The sequence below is a fragment of the Camelus ferus genome, chromosome 4 (genome assembly GCF_009834535.1).
Source record: "Camelus ferus isolate YT-003-E chromosome 4, BCGSAC_Cfer_1.0, whole genome shotgun sequence".
Classification (NCBI taxonomy): domain Eukaryota; kingdom Metazoa; phylum Chordata; class Mammalia; order Artiodactyla; family Camelidae; genus Camelus; species Camelus ferus.
The window spans coordinates 39,286,233-39,312,589 of NC_045699.1; the positions used below are offsets into that span (position 1 = coordinate 39,286,233).

The following is a 26,357-nucleotide window of genomic DNA, read 5'->3' on the forward strand; positions in this document are numbered from 1 at the left end:
TAAGATCCATTTACAATTTTAGAAATAATTATAACACATAGCTGTCAGTGCTTATAAAATGTCTTGTTATTTAGTTGCCGTAACATCATAGAAGAATGTTGTGGCCTTGACACATTGGCTAGACTCTTTAAGTCAAAGGAAGGGGGAAAGCTTACAGTAATTATATGAGTTATTTCCTGAGTTAATTCCTCAAAAGGATGTACTACATTTAATGGCAGTCATTTCTACCAGGCTTCATCCAAAGTAATTTATTTGAAAACCTCTCACAGGGATAGGGCTGTGGGGCACCATTTTAATAACTGGATGCATAATTTGTGCCACTGCGTGCATGTATCATTTCACCGAGCACATGATTATGAAGTCAGCTTGACAGAACAGGGCTTCACTGCAATAGAAGATGTGAATATGGGCAGGGAGTTAATTTCCTCCAGCTTTCAGCATCCCAGCCCTGCTTTCTTGACATCTGAGCCACACCAATCATGTTGGCATGTGTCTGTTTTCTTCACTGTTGGCACAGCACAGACGTTCAGGCTGGGCACTGGACTTTTTAGTTGATAAGCGAAGACCACACAGTTAGAATCTCTTCAGTGGTGTCCAGTGGTCTGACACTTGATTGTCTTGAGTAAGTATGTTCTTTGGAACACCAATCTGCTACCTACATTACCTTGTGTTACATGCAGGCGGTACAGGGTCTTAAAATAGTCCAGTGCTAAGAATGGGGAATAGTTTTCAGTACTGAATCAGAATTAAAATAAAAGGGTAAGTCAGCGCCTAGCTAGTTGAAACAACAGCAATAATCAGAGTCTATTTCTTTCCCCATCAACTCTTTTAGCAAAAATGCAGTGATCGTGTTTGGCTGCATTTTAATTCCTCTCAACTTTTATGTCCACATGAAATTAATGAACATTCCAGCTCTGCATAAAAGTGAAGAGATGGGGGTGGGAACCACTTAGCCAGATAGACAAAGCTCATTTATATTCAGGCTTTGGAACCCTTATTTGAATTGGAACCCTTATTTGCTTATGGGTATTTCTTTTGGGCACCCAGTTTATATTTAATTTTCATTCCAAATGTGATTTAAAAATGATTGGTGGCAATGCAATGGGTTTTCAAAGGTGGACAGGAAAGGGTGTAAGGGAAGAAACAGAGGGTCTGCTAATCCAGCAGTCAAATAACTGACCCATGAGTAATTAATTAAGTTGGCTGAGGTTGTGGAAACAAGACTGCCCCTCATGTGATGGCAGCCTCCAGTCTCCTTTGTAGTTTTTGGACATGAGGCAATGAGCCAAATGTTCTGTCTAAACTGTTTGGGAATTGCTTTTAAGTTCGGCCCTCTTGGAAAGGTATTAAGTGACAAGTTGTTTCAGTGCCCTCAAATGGCACAAGAGCCCCAACAAATCAGAACCTAAATTAGAACCGTGGGCTCAGAAGTGGTTCTAGACTGGTTTTCTCTCCCCATCCAATGCTGTATCAATGTATTCTCTTTAGTAACACCTCTGTGGCAGGAAGAGCTATCTGAAAGGTTCCTCCTTGCCCACCTCTGTGTCTTCTTTAAACCCAACATGCACACTTTTGGGGTTTTATGTGAAGGATTCAGTATGTAAGTCTGTTGTTTCATGACCCAGCAATTTCTTCCTGTCCAAGTCCAGTTTCAAGCCATAAACCTATGAAGCAAGCCCTGTGGTGGTAGTGCCTATTATAGGCTCTCCATAAAAGGTATCATCCGTAATCTACTGAAGATGATTTACAGTGATGATGTAAGGAGCCACTGTCTCCATCCCTGTTATCCCTAGGGAGAGCCACCAGATCCAGCAAACTCCTTACTGAAATACCACACCCTTCTGTTCAGAGGTAACCCTTACAGACAGTATACAGATATTCTAAAAAACAGAAAAGGCCTTCCTGTCCATATAAAATTTGAAAATCACTGCCTCTCCATTATGGAGATTAACAAAACATATTCAAATTTTCCAAAGATCGGAGCTGTTCTCCTGTAAAGAGATCTGTTCAACTTTTAACTCAGCCTTTCCCCCAGTTTTCTGACCATGGGACACTTTGAGAATGCAGCTAAATACTTTCTACGTTTCATCTTTCAAGGGCTCGCAAAAATATAGCAGGTGATTTTCCTGTTTATTGCTTTTCTTTAGGGGGAACTGCTAAGTATCAGCCATTTACCTAAATAACACAGTCCATGGTTATGCCACCCAACCCTTCAGCTTTAGAATCCAGCTGGCATTTTAGAGGGAGCCTCAAATGCATCGATAGAACATTTTTTAAAAAATCAGAATTGTAATGTATTAATTTATCAGGAGATTAACCCAGTTATTTTTGTTTTAAGAAGGGCGCATTTTCTCCCAATGGGAAGATCCACAAAAAAGGTCAAATTATAACCACCAGTTTCCTTGGCGAATATAAAATTAAAGCAAAAGTTGATTGCATGTCCTGAACAGCTGTCAACATCCAGTTGCCATGACCTTTGTATATGTCTGCACTAAAGGACAGGTACATCCCAGAAACTGGACACGGCTGCTCCTGAGACAATGCCGGAGATTTGCCTAAACAAAGATAACAGACGCACGTACTCTTCTTAAATACTTTAATTTTTTTTTCTCTTGCCCCTTCTTTCATTTTCTACCTTCTAGGTTCCACCTCTGTGAATGTATTTTGGGTATTTCTTGAGGTAGGCAAATCTACATCAAATGTCTGTATAATTAGTTTCTTCATGTACTAGTTTTATACATTAGCTATTGACATCTCTGTCTTCTTGATGAGGATTCTGTTTCTTTATTTTATTTTCCTTTAAATTTTGTATCCCTCAGGATTTATTTCACAGAAAACAGAAGTCATTCTAGCTATTTCAAGCAGAAAGGTTTCACATAGGGAAACAGGAATTTAAAAAGTCACTGGTGGGGAGGGATAGCTCAGTGGTAGAGTGTGCACTTATTAGCATGCACAAGGTCATGGGTTCAATTCTTAGTACCTCCATTTAAAAAACAAAGCTAATAAATAAATAGACTTAATCACCTCTCCCCAAAACAAAAAAAAAATTTTTTAAGTTATTGGAAGAGCTGAACACAGAATCTAGGCTGCAGTTCCACACATGCCTCCCTGAACTAGGTAAGATTAATGTCTTTTTACTGAGGCTTAATTTTACATGCAATTCACTTTTTAATGTGAATAATAAGTTTTCACAAATATATATACAGTTGCATAACCATACACTCTTTTCAATAAAACAGTTCCTTCACTCGCAGAATTTCTACCATGCCCCTGCCTCGTCCCTCCTAGCCCCTTGTAACCACTGATGTTTCTGTTTGTGTTTTCTAGAATGTCGTATAAATCGAATCAATCTTTTGTGTCTGACTTAGCTTAATGCCTTTGAGATTCATTCCTGTTGTGGCCATTAGTAGTAGTTCAATAGTTTTTATTACTAGGTAGTATTTCATTGTATGAATATACCATGTGTTTACCCGTTCACTAGTTGATGGGCATCTGAATTGCTAACAGTTTTTGGTGATTATGAATAAGGCTGCTGTGAAGATTCATGTGGAGTTCTTTGGTCATATGTCTTCACTTCTCTCGGGTAAATATCTAGGAGGGGGCTGTTCGGTCGTATGGTAAGAACTGTCAGAACTTTTTCAGAGCAGCTGTACCATCTTGCGTTCCCATCGGCAGTGTAAGAGAGCTCTGCTTGTTCCACATCTTCAATACTTGGCGCTGTCAGCCTCCTGGGTAGAGTCTTAGTCTAGGTTTCCTGAGCCCACAGCATGATCCCTTCCAGACTTGCTACTGCACAGCCAGCCCCATGCCTGTCTCCCTGTGGTAGAACAATGACATACATGTTTGGATCTACTAACTGGTGAAGTCTAGGACGAAGACAGCCTCCAGTGTTGAGCTGAACATGATGATGGCTGTGGAGAGATCACTGATCCTGGTCTTGACTGGCACTGGGTTTCTAAATAACACACAAACACAATGTTTTATGGTTCTCGCTCAGGCTTTTTGATCACTCCATGGAAGGATTTAAAAATTGGGAGTTCATGACCATTCACTGCTGGGGTGAACGAGCTGCCGGTGACTGGATCCTGGAAGTTTACGATACTCCCTCTCAGCTGAGGAACTTCAAGACTCCAGGTGAGAACTTGCTTCCTCTAATCTGATTTACTGTAAAGAAAAATGATGGAGTATATTCTGGCTGAGGATGTGTTTCACATTCGTGTATCAACCTTTAACTTTTTTTTTTTAATCGAAGTGTACTTCATCTACGACGCTGTTAGTTTCTGGTGTACAGCACAGTGATTCAGTCATACGTATATATGTACATTTTTTTTCTTATTCTTTTTGGTTATTACAAGATATTCATATATCAACTTTTTCCTTTTTCATGTGCTCCTGTGCATTGATTTGTCTGCGTGTACTCCAGTTTTTGAGATTATCATTAGAAAAGTAACAATTAAGGACAAGAACTAAAGAATAAATATTTAGGAATATAAGATAAAACGTGACAGCTGTTGTTTGATGTTTCAGAATATATGATCCACATCTCTAACCAGCTTCCTTTACTTTCTTTGTCAGTAATCAAGCCAGCCTTGTCTACCTGCAATGGATTAAGTTTCATGGGTATAAGAGGAGACGGATTTCCTTGGTTATCTTTTTTCTGAATTTAAGTTTCAACGTAGGCAAGACTTTGAGCGTGGCCTACTGGTTACCACTAAAGAGAATGAATGATAGGATTCTGCCTTGCGTGAGACCAAGAACTAAGTAGAGAGAAAACTTTCCCGATATGTGAACCGTGGAAATTAATGATGTTCACAGACTTCTTTTCAGGTGGTCTCAGACTCTGCTGCCACTATGGCCTATTTCCTTCTTCTTTCTAAGGTATGGGGCTTGTTTGTAACATAAGATGAGAAAAAGTACAGATGCAGCACAGGGGGAGAGACTGAATCATTTCTGCAGCAGCCTGTGTTGCCTTTGATGGAGTCCTAAGTAGTACTTGGCTCAGGAGCCAGTGACCTGTTTGATAACTGCCCCAGCTTCCCCGCCCAGCCATGACACATCTTTCAATCATCTCTTAAGTTCAAGCTTCTCAATGCTCTGTCCAGTCCATCTGCAGAGGAACCAGGCTGAAGGGAGGTTTTGGGACTGACGTCCAATTCTAGTCCTTTCCTGATCATAGACTAAATTAACCCAAGCATTCTGTAGTTAATCATAAGGGTATGTATCATTCAAATACTGTGGGTTGCATCAGGCCAAAGAAGCAAACAGCAGAATGATGAGGTGAAGTGACATTTGCCAAACTTTTGCCCACCAGTCAGGAAAAGTTACTCATTCTGGGAGATCCATTTTGGACCACAGTTTAGCCTTCTCTTCTCCCTTATTCCGTGACGTAGTTCATCTGTGTTGCCACAGTGGTCCCATATGCAGGGAAATCAAACCCAGCAGGGTGGCAGGGTCATAAGGAATCAGGATGAGAGTTTTGTGGATGAGAGTTTTGTGGAAGAGTATAAGTCCAGCTCACCACCAGCATGCACTGTGGATAGAATGGTTGCCAAGTTTTTATTCAGAAATCAGATGTTTGTCAAGGCAGAGTTGATAGAAAACATTCAAATAAACTAGACCCTGGTTTGTAGACAATTTTCACTTGTTCGTGATCAGCTTAGTTCCTGGGACCTTCCTCTCTCCTTCCCTCTTCTTTTCAGGACATCCTTCTTGCTCATGCTGTGGAGATGCCCTCTGCCCTGGCCCTCGGGCAAGGGCAGGCATGGTGACTGGGTGGGGCTGCCCTGACCAAAGGGCAACCCCCTGTTGATCCATCAGGAGGTGTCAGTATAGGGCTCTTCTGTCTCAAAAGATCCCAGAGAAATAAACTGTCCAAATGTGGCAGCTGTGTATCAGCGGGGGTGCAGCCTACGGTACAGACATAAAGAGTGCATTATCTGTTGAGAATATACAACCATTGTAAAGAATGTCAGTGATAAAATGCTCCTCCCCACAAGAACAGACTGCCTGCCTTGGGGCATACGAATGGTGGACCTGGGGTTTGCGTGCTCAATGGTGAGAGGCTATGAAATAAACCTCTCTGCCCTCAAGGAGTTCAGAGTCTATCCAGAAGTTACTGTGATTATCTGTGTTAAAAGCTTTCTGCAGTTCTCCAGATCACCTAGAGTTGTCTATCTCACACCACCGGCCTCTCCTTATACTATTTAAATGTTTGCATTTAACTCCAGTCACCTTCCATCTTAGAGATGTCCTTTTGTGCCAGAAGAGAGGTACCCTAATGCTATACAACCTGGGGTCAGGAGGCTTTAGTAGAAACTCATGGTCTTTGGATATCTTTTCTTCAACCAACCTTCTAGTTCAGGATTAGACACAACTTTTCTCTGTGTGTTTGTGTGTTTCTATCATTGTTCCTATGGTGTACAGGCCTCTGATTAATGAAGGATTTCTTCAGTAAGCTACTTGGAATTCAGTTGGAGATGTAAAATCTTCTGGCCCAATTAAGTGGTAGAATCATTCCCAAGTATGGAGGTTCCTGGCTCCAAACTGAGTCTATATTTATTTATTATGTCTTCCCAGTAGTTTATTATTAAAATACATACTAAGGATTTTTGGAGGGTGTTTTTGCTATTGTTTTTGTTTCGTTGCATATTTAATCTATCTTAGATTTCCTATCTTGGGCAGATTGCATTTAAGTGTCAGCAGGCAGAATGGATTTTCCTCATTCTGCATTTCCACTGCTATTTCTTACCAAGATGTTGTGGTATCAACTGCAAAATCTCCTACAGAATTCAGCAAATGGAAAAAGTGATATGGGAGGAAAAAATTGGTGGCCCAAATATGGCAGCACGTGGTGTGGACTGTGGTGGATATTCTACAGAATTAAAATTACAAAATAAGTGAAAAATAAAGAGATAAATTGCCTGGCAAGGATATTGCCAGTGGGCTTATGATGTACTTTAGAAATGGCACAACAGGAGATAATCAGTTATGAGTCAGCACTCTTTAAAGCACTTACAAGGGTAAATTTTTAGATCCAAAATAATCTTAAGTTAAATGAACCAGGTTTTAGAGTGACTGATGGATTGAATTTCCCATAGTGTCCTTGTGTTATATGCCCCATTTGTACACTTGAGAGATGCCACAAGAAAAACAGGTTCTCTCTGCATTGCTGCTTAAAGGCAATGCAATAGGTCATTAATTTCAAGTAGTCATTCATTTCTTGACACTACTTAATATCTACCCTTTGAAATCCTGAGACTGAACAGGACTCTAATTGTGAATAGCTTAGTCATTAACAAGTGAGTCCAAAGAAAAGCTGGCAGAGGACAAACCAAATATAAACCAGTGTGTGCTGGCCCAATACAAATGTCAGAAAACAATGAATGTGGCCCAGAACATGTTCATTTTTAAACCTCATGTTCCTAAACTCCTAGAAATGAACAGGAAGGCAAAATTATATAATAGTCTAAGAATGCGAGATTTGGATACAGAATTTTTTTTAATTGAGAGATAACTGACATACTAGTTTCAGGTGTACAACCTAATGATTTGATATTTGTATATATTAGGAAATGGTCACCACAGTAAGTCTAGTTAACACCTATCACTTAACATAGTTATAAATTTTTTTTCTTGTGATGAGAACTTTTAAGATCTACTCTTTTAGCAACCTTTAAATATACAATACACCATTATTAACTATAATCACCATGGTATACCTTACATCCCAGGACTTAAATACTTTTTAATTGGAAGTTTGTATCTTTTGATCCCTTCTACCTATTTCACCCACCCTCACCCACTCCCTGTCTCTGGCAACCACCATTCTGTTCTGTATCTCTATGAACTCAGTTTTTAAAAAAATTTTTTAAGAGTTCACATATAAGTGAGATCATGCCAGTATTTGCCTTTGTCTGACTTCACTTAGCAGAGTGCTGTGTTTTCACAAATGGCAAGATTCCCCTGGCCAATTAATATTTATATACATATAAACATATAAAACATATATACACACACACACACACACACACACACACGAATGTATACATATATATACATACATTTCCTTTATCCATTCATCCATCAATGAACATTTGGGTTGCTCCTTTGTTTTGGCAATTGTAAATAATTCTGCAGTGAACATGTGGGTGCATGTAACTTAAGAGTTTTTTCATTTTTTTTCAGATTAATAACCATAAGTGGAATTTCTAGATTATATAGTAGTTTTCTTTAATTTTTTGAGGAACTTCCATACTGTTTTCCATAGTAGCTGTACTAACTTACATTTCCACCAACAGTGTACAAGGGTTCCATTTTCTCCACATCCTTACCATTTTTTACTTATCTTTTTGATAATAGCCATTCTAACAAGTGTGAAGTGATATCATTGTGGTTTTGATTTGCATTTCCCTGATGATAGTGATATTGAGTACCTTTTCATGTACCTGGTTGGCCATCTGTATTCTTTAGAACAGTTTATTTAGATCCTCTGCCTCTGTTTAATCAGACTGCTTCTTCTGCTATTGAGTGGTATGAGATTGTGTATGTATTTTGGATATTACCCCTCATCAGATAAATGATTTGCAAATATTTTCCGTAAGTTACCTTTTCATTTAGTTGACAGTTTCATTTGCTGTTCAGAAGCTCTATAGTTTGATGTAGTCCCACTTGTTTATTTTTGCATTTGTTGCCTTTGCTTTTGTTGTCAAATCTGAAAAAAACAAATGACCAAGATAAATGTCAAAAAGTTTACCACTTATGTTTTCTTCTATAACTTTTATGGTTTCAGGTCTTACATTTAAATCTTTAAGCCATTACGAGTTAATTTTTTGTGGATGGTGTTAGATGGTGGTCCAGTTTTATTCTTTTAAAAGCATGTGGTTGTCCAGTTTTCTAACACCATTCATTGAAAACTGCCTTTCCCCCATTATATATTCTTGGCTCCTTTGCCATAAATTAGTTGACCATATAAGTGTGGGTTTATTTCTGGGCTTTCTGTTCTGTCCATTTATGTGTCTGTTTTTATGTGAATACCATACTGTTTTGATTATTATAGCTTTGTAGTATAGTTTGAAATCAGGGCACATGATACCTCCAGCTTTGTTCTTTCTCAAGACTGCTTTTGCTAGTTGGGGCCTTTTGTGATTCCATACAAATTTTAGGATTGTCTGTTTTATTTCTATCTAAAATGCCTTTGAAATTTTCCTAGGGATTGCACTGAATTCACAGCTTGCTTTGGGTAGTATGGACAATTTTACAATATTGATTCTAACCCATAAGCATGGAATATCTTTCCATTTACTTGTGTCTTCAATTTATCAATTTCTTATAGTTTTTAATGTACAGGTCTGTCACTTTTTTGGCTAGATTTATTCCTAGATATTTTATTCTTTGGATGCAATTGTAAGTAGGATTACTTTCTTAATTTCTCTTATAAGTCATTATTAGTATAAAGGAATGCAACAGATTTTTGTATGTTGACTTTGTATCCTGAAACTTTACTGAGTTTGTTGCTTAGTTCTACATTTTTTGTGGAGTCTTTAGGGCTTTCTATATATAGTATTATGTCATCTGCAAATATCAACAGTTTCACTTCTTTCTTCCCAATTTGGATGCCTTTTATTTTTTTCTCACCTATATCCTTATTCCTGATCTTTATTATGTTAATGTATTTTCCCTCTATACCCACTTTGTTTAGAGTATCTTAAATGGATGTTGAATTTTGTCAGTGCTTTTTTGCATCTGTTGACTTATTGTATGAGTTTTAGCCTTCATTTTGTTACTGTGGCAAATTACGTTGATTGATTTGCAGATGTTGAACCATCCTTTCATCCCTGGAATAAATCCCATTTGATCATGACGCAGTGATCCTTTTAATGCACTGTTAGAGTCAGTTTGCTAATATTTTATTGAGGATTTTTGCATCTATCAGGGGTTTTCTTTTCTTGTGGTATCCTTGTCTGCTTTTCCTTTCAGGGTAATGGCCTACCTCATAAAATGAGGTTGGAAGTACTCCTTCCTCTTTCTTTTTTTTGGAAGAGTTTGAGGAGGATTGGTGTTAATTCTTCTTTAAATGTTGGGTAGAATTCACTAGTGTAGGTGTCTGATCCTGGACATTTCTTTGTTGGGAGGTTTTTGAATACTGATTCAATCTTTTTATAGCAACTCGTCTGTTCAGATTTTCAATTTCTTCAGGATTCAGTCTTGGTAGGTTGTATGTTTCTAGGAATGTACCCATTTCTTGTAGATCCTCCAATTTGTTGGTGTATAATTACTGATAGTAGTCTTTTATGATCCTTTATAATTCTACAGTATCAGTTATAATGTCATCTCTTTCATTTCTGATTTTGAGTCTCCTAAAGATTTTTCAATTTTGTTTACAGCCCTATAGAACTGGTAAACATAAGACCCACTAGCCACTGAAGCCAGCAACCTAGAGGTGTCCCCTGGGTGCCATCTGAGGGTACAAGCTCCTTTCTTGTTGGTAGCCACAAGCTGGAGCAGGCCAAGGGAGGACACCCAGATGGCTCCACAAGCCTCCATCTTTGAAGAGTATTCAATCGGCCCTTAGCTACATGTTAAATTAGATGCCTGCCCCTTGGGCCAGTGCGTTAGGATAAACAAATAAGCCTGTTTCACAGAAAGTCTGGTGCTTTTCAGTCGACTGCCTCTGCACAGCACCCAGGGGCGAGAGTCCACGCAGGTGAGCCCTTGAAGAACTGCTCAGTTCACTATAGCCTTGTGGGGCTCGTGGACACAAGCCTCGTTGGCTTTCAAAGTTACATGTTTTGGGGACTCATCTTTCAGGTGCAGGTCTTAAACGTTGTGGTACCTGCTGTGGGGTTCAAACCTTTTGCTCCACGGGAAGAAGCTGGGTGTTTTGAGTCCCCTCCCGATTGTGAGTCAAAGCACTGGGGGAGGGGGTTTATGGCAAGATGTATCTAAGCTTCTCCTACTCATTTTAATTTGGGGTTTTCTCACTTGCCTGATGTGTAGGAGCCACTCAGCTAGATTGGGGGAGGGGGGATTGTTACACACGTGGCTGTAGATTCAGCAAGTTTATGGGGAGACGTGAGTGCAGGATCTTCCTATATGATCATTTATATCAGAACCCCCAAATGAGTTTTAATATCAATCTGTCATCTTACTGCCCTTGGGAAAGTTATCAACCTCTGTGCTTCCCTTTCCTCATCTTTATATTGGGAATACAAGTACCTATTTCCCAGTTGTTGTGAACACTGAATGGAATAAAACTGACTCAGCATATAGTAAGCACTTATTAAAAAGAAGCATCAGCTTGATGGTGATTATAGATGCTAATAGATCAATTAGCTGACACCTGAAGTTCGCCACTCTGTGGGCTGTGACAGAGCCCAACCTCAACCTTGCCTGGATTCTCTGTATTAGATCATTCTGGGGAGGGGTTCTAAGGTGGGGGAAAGGGTGTCCTGTCCTGTCTTCCTGCCAGCATTTTTTAATGGTTTTGTCTTGATCATTTTTACTTACAGTTGACTCTTTTATATGAATCTCATTACGCTTAATGATCAGGAGACAGTTGTTTTTTGTTTGTTCATTTACTTTTTGCATTAAAGACTTTAGTTTTATAAAGCTAGGAAATAAATGAATAAATGAGGACAAAAGCAAAATGTTCCTTGAGAGCCTGCTATCCAAAGGAGGTAAAACACTTCCCTCATGTCTCCAGGCTCCCTTGACCAGAAAAATGCTCTAATACAACACTGTCTAGTAGAACATTCTGCTGGTGGTAGAAGGGTTCCTATATCTGTGCTGTCCACTGTAGTGGCCACTAGCTACTTACGGTTACTGAGCCCCTGAAATGTGGTTAGTGTGACTGAGGAGCTGAATTTTTAAATTTTCATTAATTTAAAAGTAAATAGCCAAATGCAATCTAGTGGCTAACACTGGATAGCACAGGTCTGTGGGATAATAAGAAAACATCATTCTAAGACTGAATGACTGATTCAGGAATCAGGTGGAACAAAGTAGTTGTTTTAATCTTTTAAGTGATAAACAAGTAAGATAATACCAAAAACTTTTCTTAATAAGACCTTTATAGCTAGAAAAACAAAGCCCTCGGTACAATTCTAGGATTCTCTTAAATATCCGCTAATTTGAAATTCAGCTCTTCTTTTTCATCTTTTTTTATTGAAGTATAGTCAGTTTACAATGTTGTGTCAATTTCAGGTGTACAGCACAGTGCTTCAGTCACACATGAACATACATATATATTCGTTTTCATACTCTTTTTCACCATATGCTACTACAAGATATCGAATATAGTTCCCTGTGCTATACAGTATAAACCTGTTTATCTGTTTTATATATACCAGTCAGTATCTGCAAATCTCAAACTCCCAATTTATCCCTTCCCATCCACTTCTGCCCTGGTAACCATAAGTTTTGTCTTCTATGTCTGTGAGTTTGTTTCTGTTTTGTAAATAAGTTTGTCCTTTTTTTGGTTAAGATTCCACATAAGAGTGATATCATATGGTATTTTTCTCTTTCTGGCTTACTTCACTTAGAATGACATTCTCCAGGGTCATCCATGTTGCTGCAAATGGCATTATTTTATCATTTTTTATGGCTGAGTAGTATTCCATTATATAAATATACCACAACCTTCTTTATCCAGCCATCTGTCGATGGACATTTAGGTTGTTTCCATGTCTTGGCTATTGTAAATAGTGCTGCTGTGAACACTGGGGTGCAGGTATCTTTGAATTAAGGTTCCCTCTGGAGATATGCCCAGAAGTGGGATCACATGGTAAGTCTATTTTTAGTCTTTTGAGGAATCTCCATACTGTTTTCCACAGTGGCTGCACCAAACTACGTTCCCACCAACACCGTGGGAGAGTTCCCTTTTCTCCACAGCCTCTCCAGTATTTATTGTTTCTGGACTTTTGAATGATGGCCATTCTAACTGGTGTGGGGTGATAACTTCATTGTAGTTTTGATTTGCATTTCTCTGATAGTTAGCAATATTGAGCAATTTTTCATGTGCCTGTTGGCCATTTGTATGTGTTCATTGGAGAATTGCTTGTATAGCTCCTCTGCCCATTTTTGGATTGGGTTTTTTTTTCTTATTTAGTTGTATGAGCTGTTAATGTATTTTGGAAATTAAGCCCTTGTCTGTCTCATCTTTAGCAATTACTTTCTCCCATTCCGTAGATGGTTGTTTTGTTTTGCTTATGGTTTCCTTTGCTGTGCAAAAGCTTGTAAGTTTAATTAGGTCCTATTTGTTTATTTTTGCTTTTATTTCTATTGCTTGGGTAGACTGCCCTAGGAGAACACTGCTGAGATGTATGTCAGATTAATGTTTAGCCTATGTTTTCTTCTAGATTTATTGTGTCTTGTCTTAGGTTTAGAAATTCAGCTCTTAATCCAGCAATCTGAGATGTGTCTAGTTTCTCACTAAATTGCTGAGTAGATTAAGGCTTATCTTATGGTTGTGCTCAATAAATACATGGTATATGAGTTACTAAATAGTTAATTCTGCAACTGGTGGAAAATGCGTTTCTAGTCCTGTATCTGATGCAATAATTCATATGAATCTGTTGCCCACAATTCTCCTCTTGCTTTTTCTGCAGTGAGAAGGAATTAAAGACGTTATAAAGCTCAAATGGGAATGTCTGATAGTGATATGCTTTCATTATTCTTTCCCAAGGTAAATTGAAAGAATGGTCTTTGGTCCTCTATGGCACCTCCGTGCAGCCATACTCACCTACCAATGAGTTTCCTAAAGTGGAACGTGTCCGCTATAGCCGAGTCGAAGACCCCACTGATGACTACGGGACAGAGGATTATGCAGGTGAGCTGGCTTCCTATGAGGAGGCAGGCTAAGGGAAAAAAAGCTCATGCAGCATACCACTATGCAGACATAAACTTCTACACATGTTCTGGTGTATTTTATTCCATCTTCCTTTCTATCCTTTTTCTTCAAAGCTAAAATCACACTATCTATATTCACATCCTTTTTTTTTCCCATTAGAGGTATTAAGAGCATATTTCCCTGTTGTCAAATATCCTTAGAACACGTATTTAAAAGACGGCGTAATATTCCATCCCATGATTGTATTATAATATAGTTAATCCATAATCTGGGATGTGTAGCTTGCTTAAGAGTTTTATACTATTTTTTTGAAAAGATTTCAATGAATATCATTGTCTGTCTGACTATATCTATTTCTTTAGAATAGGGTTCTGTTCTAAGAATTATTGCATCAAAGGGAATAATCAGTTTTAGGGCTTGTGTATGTTTGTTATGTTGCTTTCCAGACAGGATGTACCAGACTACAAGATGTACTCATTCCTGCCAGCATCTAGTGGAAAGCAAAGAAGTTTAAAACACAAAAATGTTTAGATTGCTAGTAAACATTTTTTTTCCTTTGTAGTTCTCTGAATTAAGTATGACTGTCTTTTACCTACTTTTCTATCCAGAGTGCCAGCAATTTTCTTATTTATGAGAACTCTTTGTACTTCATTGACTCTCACGTTGTCTCATATTTGCTGAAAGTGTTGTCATCACTTGCTTCCAAAATAGTTTTTGTTTTGTATTGTTTTGCCAGAAAAACAAAATTGGAGCATAGGGTCTATAGTTTCAGATAACATTTGTAATTTTTTAAAGAATGTTTATTCTTTAAAATCAGCTATAAATATTCACATGCATATGTTTTTGAAATCTGATTTTTACATTTGGCCATTAATTCATCTAGAACTTACTTTGGTTTGTACTATGTAGTGGGGAAGTGAAGTTCTTTCTTGTATTTTACAAGTAGACTAACAATGACTGAGTTGCTATCCCTTCTTTTATTACTTTATGATGTTTCCTTTATAACATTATAGTAAGTTCTTATACCAGGGTGTCTTCTGGTACCACCTTTTCTGATTTATCAATCTACTAATTCTTAATCCAGTAGTAGCCATACTATATCTTAACATCTGTTGAACATTGGCTTCTTGTTCTCATAGCAATTCTTAAGTTTCCTCTTTAAAAGTATCATTGGAACTTAGTTTGGATTAAGATGCAACCTCGTTGGAAGAATTGTTTTTACAAATACAATCTTTCCGCCTAAAACATAGACCATGTCCCATTTTACTGAAATCTTTTAATTTTATGTAGTTATTTTTGTTAGTGTTATTTTTATATATTTTGGGTCCTGTCGCTCCTGTAGTGGAAAACAGTCCATATTGTCTAACTACCATATGCTGTTATCTAGGGTATCTGTTGGTATCTAGGGTATCTATTGGCTGTTGCATGTTTCTCTCACCTCTGGCCATTCTGCTTAACTATATTAATTTATGTATTTTAGTGTTGATTTTCTGAGGCAGTTCAGGTCTTCTAGACATATGCTCTGCAAATTATTTTTTCTCTTTTCCCAATGTATTTTTGATTCTTGTCTTGTTGCATTGGCTACCATCTCCAGAAGCATTCACTCTTTCTGGGAAATGATATATAACATTGAACAAAGCTGCTCCTACTAGAGAACTATTTGTAAATAGCAGCTGAATGTACCTTTAGACGAGAACTATCCTTTTCCTGCAGCTCTCTGATTCTTTTTTGTTAGTTTCTTTAACAGAATATTTTGAAAATGCATGTGGTTCCTTTTACTCTAAACAGGTAGTCTCCCATTATCAATAATAAGCTTAGATAACTCAGACCAATTGAGCTAACAAGAGCTAAATTTTGTTTTGATTTTTTTTGTCTTATAACATTACTATTCATATTATAACTAGCAAACTAATTTGTCTTATCCGATAGGACAAAGTATACCCCAAAACATAAGTGGAGTATAATAGTAACCTACTGCTATGTGACTTATGGTATGTTTCCAATTCAAATTTTGATAATGTTAAAATTCTGAACAGTTAGTTATACCTCTTTGTGGTTTTTCTCACTACATCTCCAAAATGTTCACATTGGCACTTGTGAGAGAACAAAGACAATTATTTCATTATTACCCAGCAACCCAAAATGCTAAACTGCATCTGGGACAGTTTAAGATTATGAAAGAAACAGCACAACACAGTGAACTTGCCATACAGAGCCTTTTGGCACATATGAAAAATAAATGGTTTGGGTTTTTTTTTAATTATAGGAATCATCTGGTGAAAATTTAGGGCCACCCATGATTCCTCTTCTCTGGAACTGTGATTTTTCACCTTCATTAAGAAGTCAGCCTGTCTAGAGGCACAGATGGCATTATCATAACCAGATCCCTGTACTATTTCGTTGAATTCCAGGGACTGTGAGACCCACAGCTGACTAAACTTCAACCCTTACAGAGCAGACACACTCTCCTTGTGTACCACAATAGACAGCAAGTTATACTAGCTGTGGAATTTAATTTAGAGATCAATTTTAAGGCTTTTGAGAAAATAGAGATAAATAGTGTTGTTAAATGACTTGCAATTAATCAGAAATATATTTCAAGTCTGCAGCATTTTGAAATGACTCTTTTCCGTTCAGATCAAAAGGTCATGATTTACCACCCCTAAGTAGGAGACCTGGACTAAGGAGCAGGACCTCTGTTGACCCCAGCTCCCCTAGCTGCTCCCCCAGCCGTATGATACTGGGCAAGCCACTCTAACTCTTGGAAATTTGTTCTTGTCTGTAATAGGAGGATGTTTGACTACGAGATTTTTCAGTAAGTCATTCTATTCTCCCCCACTTCTACCATTTTATGTTTCAATTTAGTAACTGCAGAACATAGTCCTACAATGACTGAAGGAGACTGAGTTTCAAAAGCAAGTCCTTTTGACTAAAATAAGTATGGGTCAAGACATTTCTGGCACCCTTGACTTAACTTTTTGTACAGCTCTTGCACTGTTTATTGCTAGTTAAAATCATACCAATTTTCAATGAGAAAGAGCTTGAAGGTTAGGAGACCAAGTGGCTCAAAATACGGAACCCAAGGGAAAAAGGGAGAACTAGCCCATGTCATTAGACAGCTTGTCATCAGTCACAAAATAGCTCCATCTTTCTGGCTTTCCCCCGCCTGCCTCTGCATTCTCTCTAGCCCTTTACAAAAGAATACACAGCAGGGGCGATTAGGAACCTTCATCGCAGGTCTGGAATTCTTTAAGCTTGCTTGCATCTTTGAAATTTATGTGTGGTTTTCTTTTGTTTAGTTGCCCACTGGCGTACGGATAGCATGAAATTTTAAATCCATCATCTGTGCCTGAAGTACCTGCATTGTAATCTAAGACTAGATGCTGATAAAGTTGTGCCAGGTGCCATAATGCTGTTTCTTGCTGGCTACAGTATCTCAGAGGTAGTCAGTGGCTTTAATGACCTTGGATGAGACAGGCAATCTGGTCCAGGCACTGAATAATAACCCTTTATGCTTTCCTGTCAACAGTGTAACTTCTCATTTTTCTATAAATCCGCCATTTTATCATTATGCATATTTAATTGCAGTCAAGTTTTTTTCCCACTTGCTGCAGTGGCATTGTTCATCTGAATTCTAAAATATTTGTCATCTCCCTCAAGAAGATTAGTCCAAGGCGGTCATAGGTACTTTGTAAAATCCTAGTCAGGGCCTGGTCTTCATTCTTTTTACTTAGGTAAATGAGGCTTTTGCCCCCAAAAGTCAAGATTTCATCTCTGTGGCTCACAGCCACATTGAACATTCTACCACACTGCATTTGAAACCCTTAAAGAAAACTCTCACTGCATAAAATGGGGGAAAAGCCTATTTTATACTAAATTCAAGGTAAAGCTGCTCTGTTTTAAAATCATTTTTTCCAAGTGTTGTTCTAATTACTTTTGGAAGGTCCCTGTGACCCTGAGTGCAGTGAGGTGGGCTGTGATGGGCCGGGACCGGACCACTGCAATGACTGTTTGCACTACTACTACAAGCTGAAAAACAACACCAGGTAAGAGAAGCCACGTGAGCCCCCGCAGCGCGCCCTCCCAACCCCAGAAGTTCCCACAGGGTCACCACGGGGCACACTGTGTCTCCCGTGTTCTCCCACCAGCACCAAAGCACAGAAAGGATGCTGCCGCGCAGGCCCCCCGCCTCACTGTGTCAGCCGGAACGGTGAAACTGAATTACAAAACACGAAATGGACCTGTGTGCTAGGAAACTGCAAACAGCTTTCCTCACATTTCAGAGGATGAGGGCGAGGGCCCAGCAGTGCCCGTGCCTGGTCTTCCCCTCTAGACCTGGCTGTCCTGTGGGCGTTTGATGCCGCAGCCGCATCTGCCCTTCACGAAACTGCCAGTACACAAGCCAAATGGACGCTTTTCCGAGTTCCCCGACGTGCAAGCCCTCAAGGTGGCAAACCTGCTGGTCCCTGCTCACTCTCACTACTCAGCTGTGGGCACTGAGGCTCGGACCCTGTGCCTCTGAGCCCCTGGCTTCGGCCTCAAGTGTCAGTATCCACAGGGAGGGCCGTGGACCAGTGACTGCCCATCAGAGATGATGCTCTTCTGGGCATGTCTCTCTCAGCCCTACCACCTCTCCCAGAAAGAAACTCACTGTGGGGCAGTAACTTGCAGTACATCCACACCCAGGCACAGGCACAGGGACGTCCATGCCGGAATTTAAATTCCTTAAAGGGAAAGGCCCTTGGCTACCTGAGCACCTCTCATGATCTCCCAGACTCCCAGCAAATGTCTGACGTCTAATTGGTACTCAGTAAATACTTGGATGAATAAATAAAGCCTGGCCTTTCAATTATGAGCCAACAAGGAAGTTATTTTTTTAGTTGACCATAAACAACATAAATTTAAGAGTTATATTAATTTAGACAATCACCACCACCACCCTTATACAAACTGGTCCATGACAAACAACACACAAAAATAGAAGTAACCCCTTATTGGTGATTTTTCACACAAAATCCTGGCTCCTATATGTTTTCCCTTCAACCCAATAGCACAGTCGTCTTCTTGAGACTTAGTTTCTAACCATCATTCTTCCCCCTACAATTTTTTTAAATTGAAGTGTAGTCGGTTTACAATGTTGTGTTAGTCTCTAACCACCATCCCCTTTAAAAAGCAACTGGAGGATGGTTTGGACCAAGACCTGCCTGACTGGGTGGCCTTGGTAGTATGTGCTGCAGTGCTGTGGCAGCACCTACAGAGGAGAAGGCTTTAACCCACAGGATTTGGCCCTTTGGATGTGGTGTTACCATCACAGTCTAAAAAGGATTTTGAGAGTGAGGACAGCTGTTGGCTCAGGACCGAGTCTCTGACGCTGCCTTCCTTTCTTATCATTCCACAACACAGGATCTGTGTCTCCAGCTGCCCCCCTGGCCACTACCACGCCGACAAGAAGCGATGCCGAAAGTGTGCCCCCAACTGTGAGTCCTGCTTTGGGAGCCATGGGGACCAGTGCCTGTCCTGTAAATATGGATACTTCCTGAATGGAGAAACTAACAGCTGCACCACTCACTGCCCTGATGGATCCTATCAAGACACCAGTGAGTTGATTCCAAAATCTAGTTTTGAGAGAGGAAATGTAAGGTTTTCACTTGAGTGACCTTAGGAGGGGTAGGCCTCCACCATGAAATCTAGGCCGTGCTTAATATCAAACGGGATCGAGCCAACTGTTAAGAGACCACTTTAGAACGGTTTTGTAAAAATGCCTGTAACTGCTTTGGGGCATCCTCAGGCGCATCCCCAGATTCAGTGATTTGCTAGGAGGATCCACAAGACAGTGTATAGTTGCACTCATGAACTCAAAGTGATGGCTTATTATTGCAAAAGGATGCAAAGTAAAGTCAGCAAAGGGAAAAGGCACATGGGACAAAGTCTAGAGGAAACCAAGTACCAGCTTCTAAGAGTTTTCTTCTTATACAGAGTGACACAGGGTGCCTTTCATTACCCCAGGAACAATCTGCGGCAGCATCTGTAGAATGTCGTCTACCGGGGTAGCGCTTTAGGGTCTCAGCACCAGGGCTGTGACTGGGATCTGGTCATGAAGGCACCCTGTGCCTGGCACATGCCCACATTCCAGACTCCTAGGAGGTAAGCAGGCAGCACCAACTATCTGGTTTGTACAGTTTAGGCACCAAGATCTATTCTTACCAGAGGGGTGGGAAACCTCATGAAATCCAACTTTCCAGTTATCAGCCACAGGCCAGCCTTGAGCAGGCTTTTAAAGGACAGCACCAGGCCTGCTCTTCTGTGCCCACTAACCACAGGACCCAGGCCTGTATGGTATCAACAAGGTTAAAAAACATGGCTTTCATCTAAGTAGAGAAAGGAAACGTGTCAAAGACTTATTTAACCCATTAGTGAGAGAACCTGCAAGGTGATGTGATAAATGGGTTTAAAGACTATCAGGGAAAGGCAAAATGAAGTCCATTTGCTGAGTTAGACAAAACTGGATAATTTCCTACTTGACGATTATGGTTAGAATTTTGGGGGGTTATTTTTTAAAATGGACAGAAATCATTTGCAACTTTGTCAAACAAAAATCTGTAAATGAATATGTAACTCCACAGAATTTGGGCCCTAATCAACAGTCATTAGTGAGCAAAGGTCCATTCCCTAGAAAATTCAACGATCACCTCCCTTTAGACAGTGCTTTGGGGTGGCTCTGCAAGGGGCTGTGGGTACCTTGCTTTATTTCTGAGTTCTCAATAATTTGTCTGAACAAGAGTGTCACACCATGATATATGATGACACTGAAATTCCATGTTTCTGCCCAGCCTAAGAAGAAAACCCAAGAGTTGTTTTTTAAAAACCAAGTAAGAATTTTCAAGTGGATGCTCTTGCTACTGTAAGAAGACAAATTCCCTCGATTCAAAGGCAGGCATTCCTTTAGGAGGAAGATGGGGCTCTCGACCTACCCTTTAGAGCACTGGGTAGGGATTCCCCCGTAGTTTTTACTTTCCCTGAAATCTGGAACGTGAGCTGCAACTTGATGGAGAAAGGAGAAAATAAAGGATCTACAGAAATAGACAGTTTCCTTTGAGGAAAAAATTCAAAATTTTATCAAGAACGCTGAGCCTTGGAAAAGAAATTTGATTCTAGACAGTATACAATAGGATCAAGATAATTTAGAGAATCAGTTCTTTAGCCGGAGACTGGGTGGTGGATAGTAAGGATGGCTGTTTAAACAATTACTGATACAAGTGGTCTGTGCACCTCTCTCCTACGCAATTGCCTTTTGTTACAATTTCCTCCTTCAATGAGTCCATTTACATATAACAGTAATTACGTATGATCATGACTAGTAATAATTACTGCCAACGTATTTACAGTTCTCTTGAATAACATCAACTCCTCAAGACAAGATGAGAGGTGGGCATTATTTTAATATTTACTTAACAAATGCGAGAACAGAGACCATGAGCTTGCCCACTGGAAATGCTAAAAGCAGAACTCAAATCTAGATCCTCTGCCGTGTCTCGTAGTCTCAATGACACTATCGGGGGAGACCATGTGATAATTACCAGAAGATTGTAAAGGACTTCATATTTCAAGTCATGGGGCTCAGGCTTGAGAAAGGAGATGGACCTCTTGCAGGGGATCTGTTAAAGCAGTGTTTCTCTGTGGAACCCCAAAGAGCACCACCATTGAAAGGGCAAAATCTGAGGAGCCTTCACTCAATTCTACACACTGCATCTCAGAAGGTATCAAGTCTCCAGAAAACTTTCACCTGAGGTCAAAGGACTTAATGTAACAAATCACCACTTACCGCTACTGAACAACAATGCACTTGCCATTTTTTTTCCCCGATAGGGGCCTGGTTGGCATTAAAGAGGAAAGCCAATATTCCTGGCATGTTTGTTCAGTCAAATATATTTCTAGTCCCCAGAATACAAATATTATGTGAAATATAGTATCATGTGTATCAATTCCACAGCTGCTATAAAGTGCAAGACCCTAGACTAGACAATGCAAGAAATAATGAACCTTACCTTGCAGTCTTAAACGTAGGTTCCTTGTCTAGCATGGTTCATCAGAGCAGTCCTTAAAGCTGTGAGCATGGGGTCTACCGTTCCACTCCTCAATGGCTAGTGTTGCTTCTCAAAACTTACTAGTGGCATTGCCCTGCTTCATTAGTGAGATTTTTTTCACTGTAGGAAGTTAGGAAACCCTGCTTAGAAGAGAGAAGAGGAAGAAAATAAATAAACTAAGAATGACGGTGGCTGAAGTTCTCTTGTCTACAAAATGGTAGGTGTCACTAAGGTACTCCCTCATGCTACAGTCCCTACCTGTATCTGGTGGGCTGAGAAGTGACAGCAAATTGTAGGCTCTTCCTACAATTTTCTCAAGGCCTTGTGTACTATACCATACATTTGCCAACATTAGAAGATCTCTATGCTTTTATGGAATCCAGTTGACCAACTGATTTATAAGCTTTTTTTTTTTAACAGAGAAAAATCTTTGCCAGAAGTGCAGTGAAAACTGCAAGACGTGTACTGAATCCGACAACTGTACAGAATGCAGGGAGGGGTTAAGGTAAGAGAATGAAGTACTTCCCAATATAATTTTTTTTAAGTAAATAAATAGCTCTTTTATAAGTCACCCTTGGGTTGACTCCCATTCAGACATTTGACTGCAATTCGCATTATCTCTGTCATTTTATGTGAAAAATCAGATGCCATCTTGGCTAAGGAAGGTTTATATACCAAATAAAATTTTCTTTAGAAAAGATGGCTCAAATACAAGTAAGTAAAAATGGCCACCAAAGAGGTTTTCTTCAGACTTTTTGACCAGCACTCAAGGATTACTGTGTAGGCAACACCGGTGAATTATATTTAATCCCCCTGATTGATTCCTTTGATGGTGGAAACTGTTACCTTATCTTCATTCTTTCTCTCCATGTAGCCAATCATTTTCTTATCTTCAGCACCTCAGGCTTGGTTCTGTTACGCTATGCTATGCACATAGATTTAATACCAGGAGATGTTTTCCTTGAATGGATGAGACTTGCTCATTGCTATAGCCAGGTAGTTGATAGATTTTGTGAGAGAACAACATGCAGCTCAAATGAACTAGGTAATCTCTTGATATCCAGAGAAAGTCAGGTCATCCTAGGTTGAGTGAGGAGTTGGATTTGGTTTACACAGTTAGAATTCTGCTCCATTCCATCCCTTTAAAGTATCAAATAGTACCTCCATTTCCACCTTGGATCAGAGGTGAAATACACAGGGTCCAGGCAGTTTCTAGGCAGTTAATTCTTCATAGTAATTAATATTGGAGCATCATTTTTGTTTAGGTTTATTATCTTTAGCTTTCCCCCCCCCCATAAATGCATTCAGTGGCAGTTTGCTTAGCACTTTTTATCTCAAGACTTCAGTTTTGATAAGTATCAGTCTAGTCGGCCTCCTAATTCTTTTTGGAAAAGGAACAGATTGGTATATAATAAAAAGGAAGATAAATGTGGGCTCAAATCTTTCTCCACCACTTATCAGCTGTGTGATCTTGGCCAAGTCATTCAGCCCCTCTGAGCTTCAGTTTTCTCATCTATAAAGTTGTGATAATGACCCTGATGTTGCTGGATTATGATAAGGATCAACTGTGATAACATATACAAAGCACTTATTTCCAATATCTGACACAGACTTGGTCCTTGAGAAATAAAAGATTATATTCTGTATTTCTTAGGGAACATTTTTTCATAGAGTAAGTTAGCCAGCGCTATCCAATAGCCACATTAAAAGATACAGCTGAAATATATTTTAATAAGATATTCTCTTTAAGCAAATTTAAATATATCCAAAATATTATTTCAACATATAATGTAAGACTCTCAGTGAGATATTTTACATCCTTTTTTGTTTGTAGGATCCAATCCTCGAAATCTGATTTGTATCTTACCTGTAGGGCACATCTCAATTCAGTGATTTTTTTATGAAAAATACTTGATCTGTATTTAGATTTTGTAAAATTTAGTTGAAGTAGTAGATTTTTATATAGCCAAGTGGTTCCACACTTACTCAGAAGTTTGCCAATAACTGAATCAAGTGTCAATGTGTAAAATTTAGGATGAAATTAAAATAAAACGTTAAATTCTGTTCCTTGGCCACAATGGCCACATCTCAAGTGCTCCAGAGCCACGGGTGCTCAGGCACAGAGGACAGCACGGGTCTAACCGGCTGGCTTATCACAGAAAGAACCCAAGTGCTGAAGTACCACCTTCGCCAGCCTTGCCATCCCTGTAGTTCGGAAGCAGCAGAGCGCGTCAGGGTTCACGGTGACTGGTTCTCTGTGCACGGCCCACTTAACTTGCTCCTTCCTCACACAGTGCAGCTTCTGTCTCCTGCTGAATAAATGCCAGCCTCACAAGTAATGCCCTTTATTAGAAAAATGAGGCAGCTCTTTAAAAACCTTGTGAAGTTTTTTGGTGGTCCTATTTCCTCCCACAAAAGCTTCCATCTGATACACTGTCCCTTTTTCCAGCTCTACAGAAAGGAAAGGGACTTTCTTTTTTAAATGACGGCTCTCTCTGGCCAGCGAGAAGATCTATGAATGAAGTACACTTACAGTCTCCATGAGGCTCCCTGCGTTTTCCTTGGGGGCTTCCAGGTTGACCATTTTGCTTCAAGAGACCTGTCAATTTTAAAATAGTGCCTAAAAACAAACAGAAAAATACATCTAAGCATAAAATACTAGAAGAAAATGGATCAAAATGTGAACGGGACTGTTTGGGATTCTTTTTCATTCACTTTGGTTTTGTTCTTTCCAAATTTCTTTAATGAGCATAGGGAAGAGTAAATTTTACTTTTTAAAATACACAGGGAAAATAAAGTTTACCCTTGAAAAGCACAATCCATGTACAAAAGCAGTCAAGTAGGATGTGAAGTGGAGCAATATAAAGGGGTTTAGGAAAACAGAAACCATTTGACCCTGGTTCTTAGACACTCATTTTCTAGTATTGTCTGTTTGGTGACATAGGATTCTATGTCCTTCTCTATGGCAACAGCCACACTGTTTAGTCAGTGGGTAATATTTATATATTAAATGTTGTAAATTCTATGTATGTGGTTTTAATTAAGAATCAATCTGTAGATGATGAAAAATCTCACAGCTGATAAAAACTAGGAGAAAGAAAATCCACATTCCTCCTTCCACATTCGAGCAACTCATTAGATAATGCCTAAGGGTGCTAGTTAGAGGAAATATGACACAGTTAACACCTAAGAACACCAAATAATAATATACCTAAGAAATGTTGAGATGTTTGGAGAAGCAGCCGTATAAGTAGATAATTTTGCTAAATTCCTCATTAGAGTTTAAAATCAATAAATCAAGAGAGGCAGAAGTACAGGAGAATCCTGGTATTTCGATAGTGGCCAACAGAAGAACTAACATCACAAACATTTATAAACCAAAAAAGACTATTCCTGGGAGATGGGCATGGGTAGCTGTGCCCTTTTAGTCAGTGTAATTGTACCCTGTGTTCCTACTATGTTTATAGTTACAAAACAACTTTTAAGTTTATTGTGTAGTAGTTCCAGTAAGCCTGGATATCAGAGAATTATTAGGCATGTTAGGTAAGGTGATTGTCTTGGTCAGTAAAATACTTTTTAAAACCTCCAGGTTGTAAGATATTGAGCAAAGAAATGGGTCAGCCAGTCTAATAATTAAGAGTATCCCCTGGGGAGAGATAAATTGGTGGTTCGGAATTTGCAGATTCTAACTACTAGATATAAAACAGATCTACGACAGGGTCCTCCTATATAGCACAGGGAAATATATTCAGTACCTTGTAATGGCCTATAATGAAAAACAATATGAAAAGGAATATATATATATATATATGTATGTATGTATAACTGAATTACTATGCTGTACACCAGAAATTAGCACAACATTGTACATTGACTATACCTTGATTTAAAAAAAAAAAAATAGGAGGGGAAAAAAAGCAATATCCTCAAAGCTTGCAACATACGTATAAGCTACAGACACCACTATAGGCACAGAGAAGCATTATAGGCATGGAGCAGGGGTGGAAAGAGAGAAAGCTAATTTCTCCTGCTTTGAAGCTTTGCCAAATCCACTGGCCTCCAGGGGGAGCTGTATTTGTTACGTGAGGAGTTGGGGAGTCATTACCTTTTGCTTGATCACAGCAGTCTGTGTCTGTGTCTCCAGCCTGCAGGGATCCCAGTGTTCCGTTGCCTGTGAGGATGGACAGTACTTCAACGGCCAGGACTGCCAGCCCTGCCACCGCTTCTGTGCCACTTGTGCTGGTACCTTCTCCCTACTCCTCTTGCTTATTCTTCTGGCTCTGGTTTGGCTTTTGTTTATCTGTCTTTATCCATCACTCATGCAAACCCACTTGATATTTTTCAAGTAAATGCTGGAGAAGCATCTGTCTCTTCGGATAATCATGCATGTATTCTCAACAGCAGTCGGTCCTCAGCAGCCTATCCTA

The 26,357-nt window shown here is 39.4% G+C and overlaps 1 protein-coding gene and 1 long non-coding RNA gene across 6 annotated transcripts in view; one reads left to right on the forward strand and one right to left on the reverse strand.

Annotated features, from left to right (window-relative positions):
• The window catches only part of PCSK5 (proprotein convertase subtilisin/kexin type 5), a 413,713-nt gene that overhangs the window by 252,658 nt on the left and 134,698 nt on the right, over window positions 1–26,357 (forward strand). For all 5 annotated transcript variants that reach the window (XM_032477865.1, XM_014562872.2, XM_032477866.1 and 2 more), the window contains exons 13-18: window positions 3,998–4,134; window positions 13,682–13,825; window positions 17,790–17,892; window positions 19,250–19,443; window positions 22,351–22,435; window positions 26,075–26,172. In XM_032477865.1, the coding sequence (XP_032333756.1) occupies window positions 3,998–4,134; window positions 13,682–13,825; window positions 17,790–17,892; window positions 19,250–19,443; window positions 22,351–22,435; window positions 26,075–26,172 (761 nt within the window). The remainder of the gene's footprint in view (window positions 1–3,997; window positions 4,135–13,681; window positions 13,826–17,789; window positions 17,893–19,249; window positions 19,444–22,350; window positions 22,436–26,074; window positions 26,173–26,357) is intronic.
• On the reverse strand, window positions 4,141–26,344 carry LOC116663161. Its single transcript, XR_004319275.1, has 5 exons — window positions 26,036–26,344; window positions 24,464–24,550; window positions 21,892–22,070; window positions 8,605–8,710; window positions 4,141–5,907 (listed from the first exon to the last, which is right to left on the reverse strand). It is a non-coding gene; the product is annotated as an uncharacterized LOC116663161 (long non-coding RNA).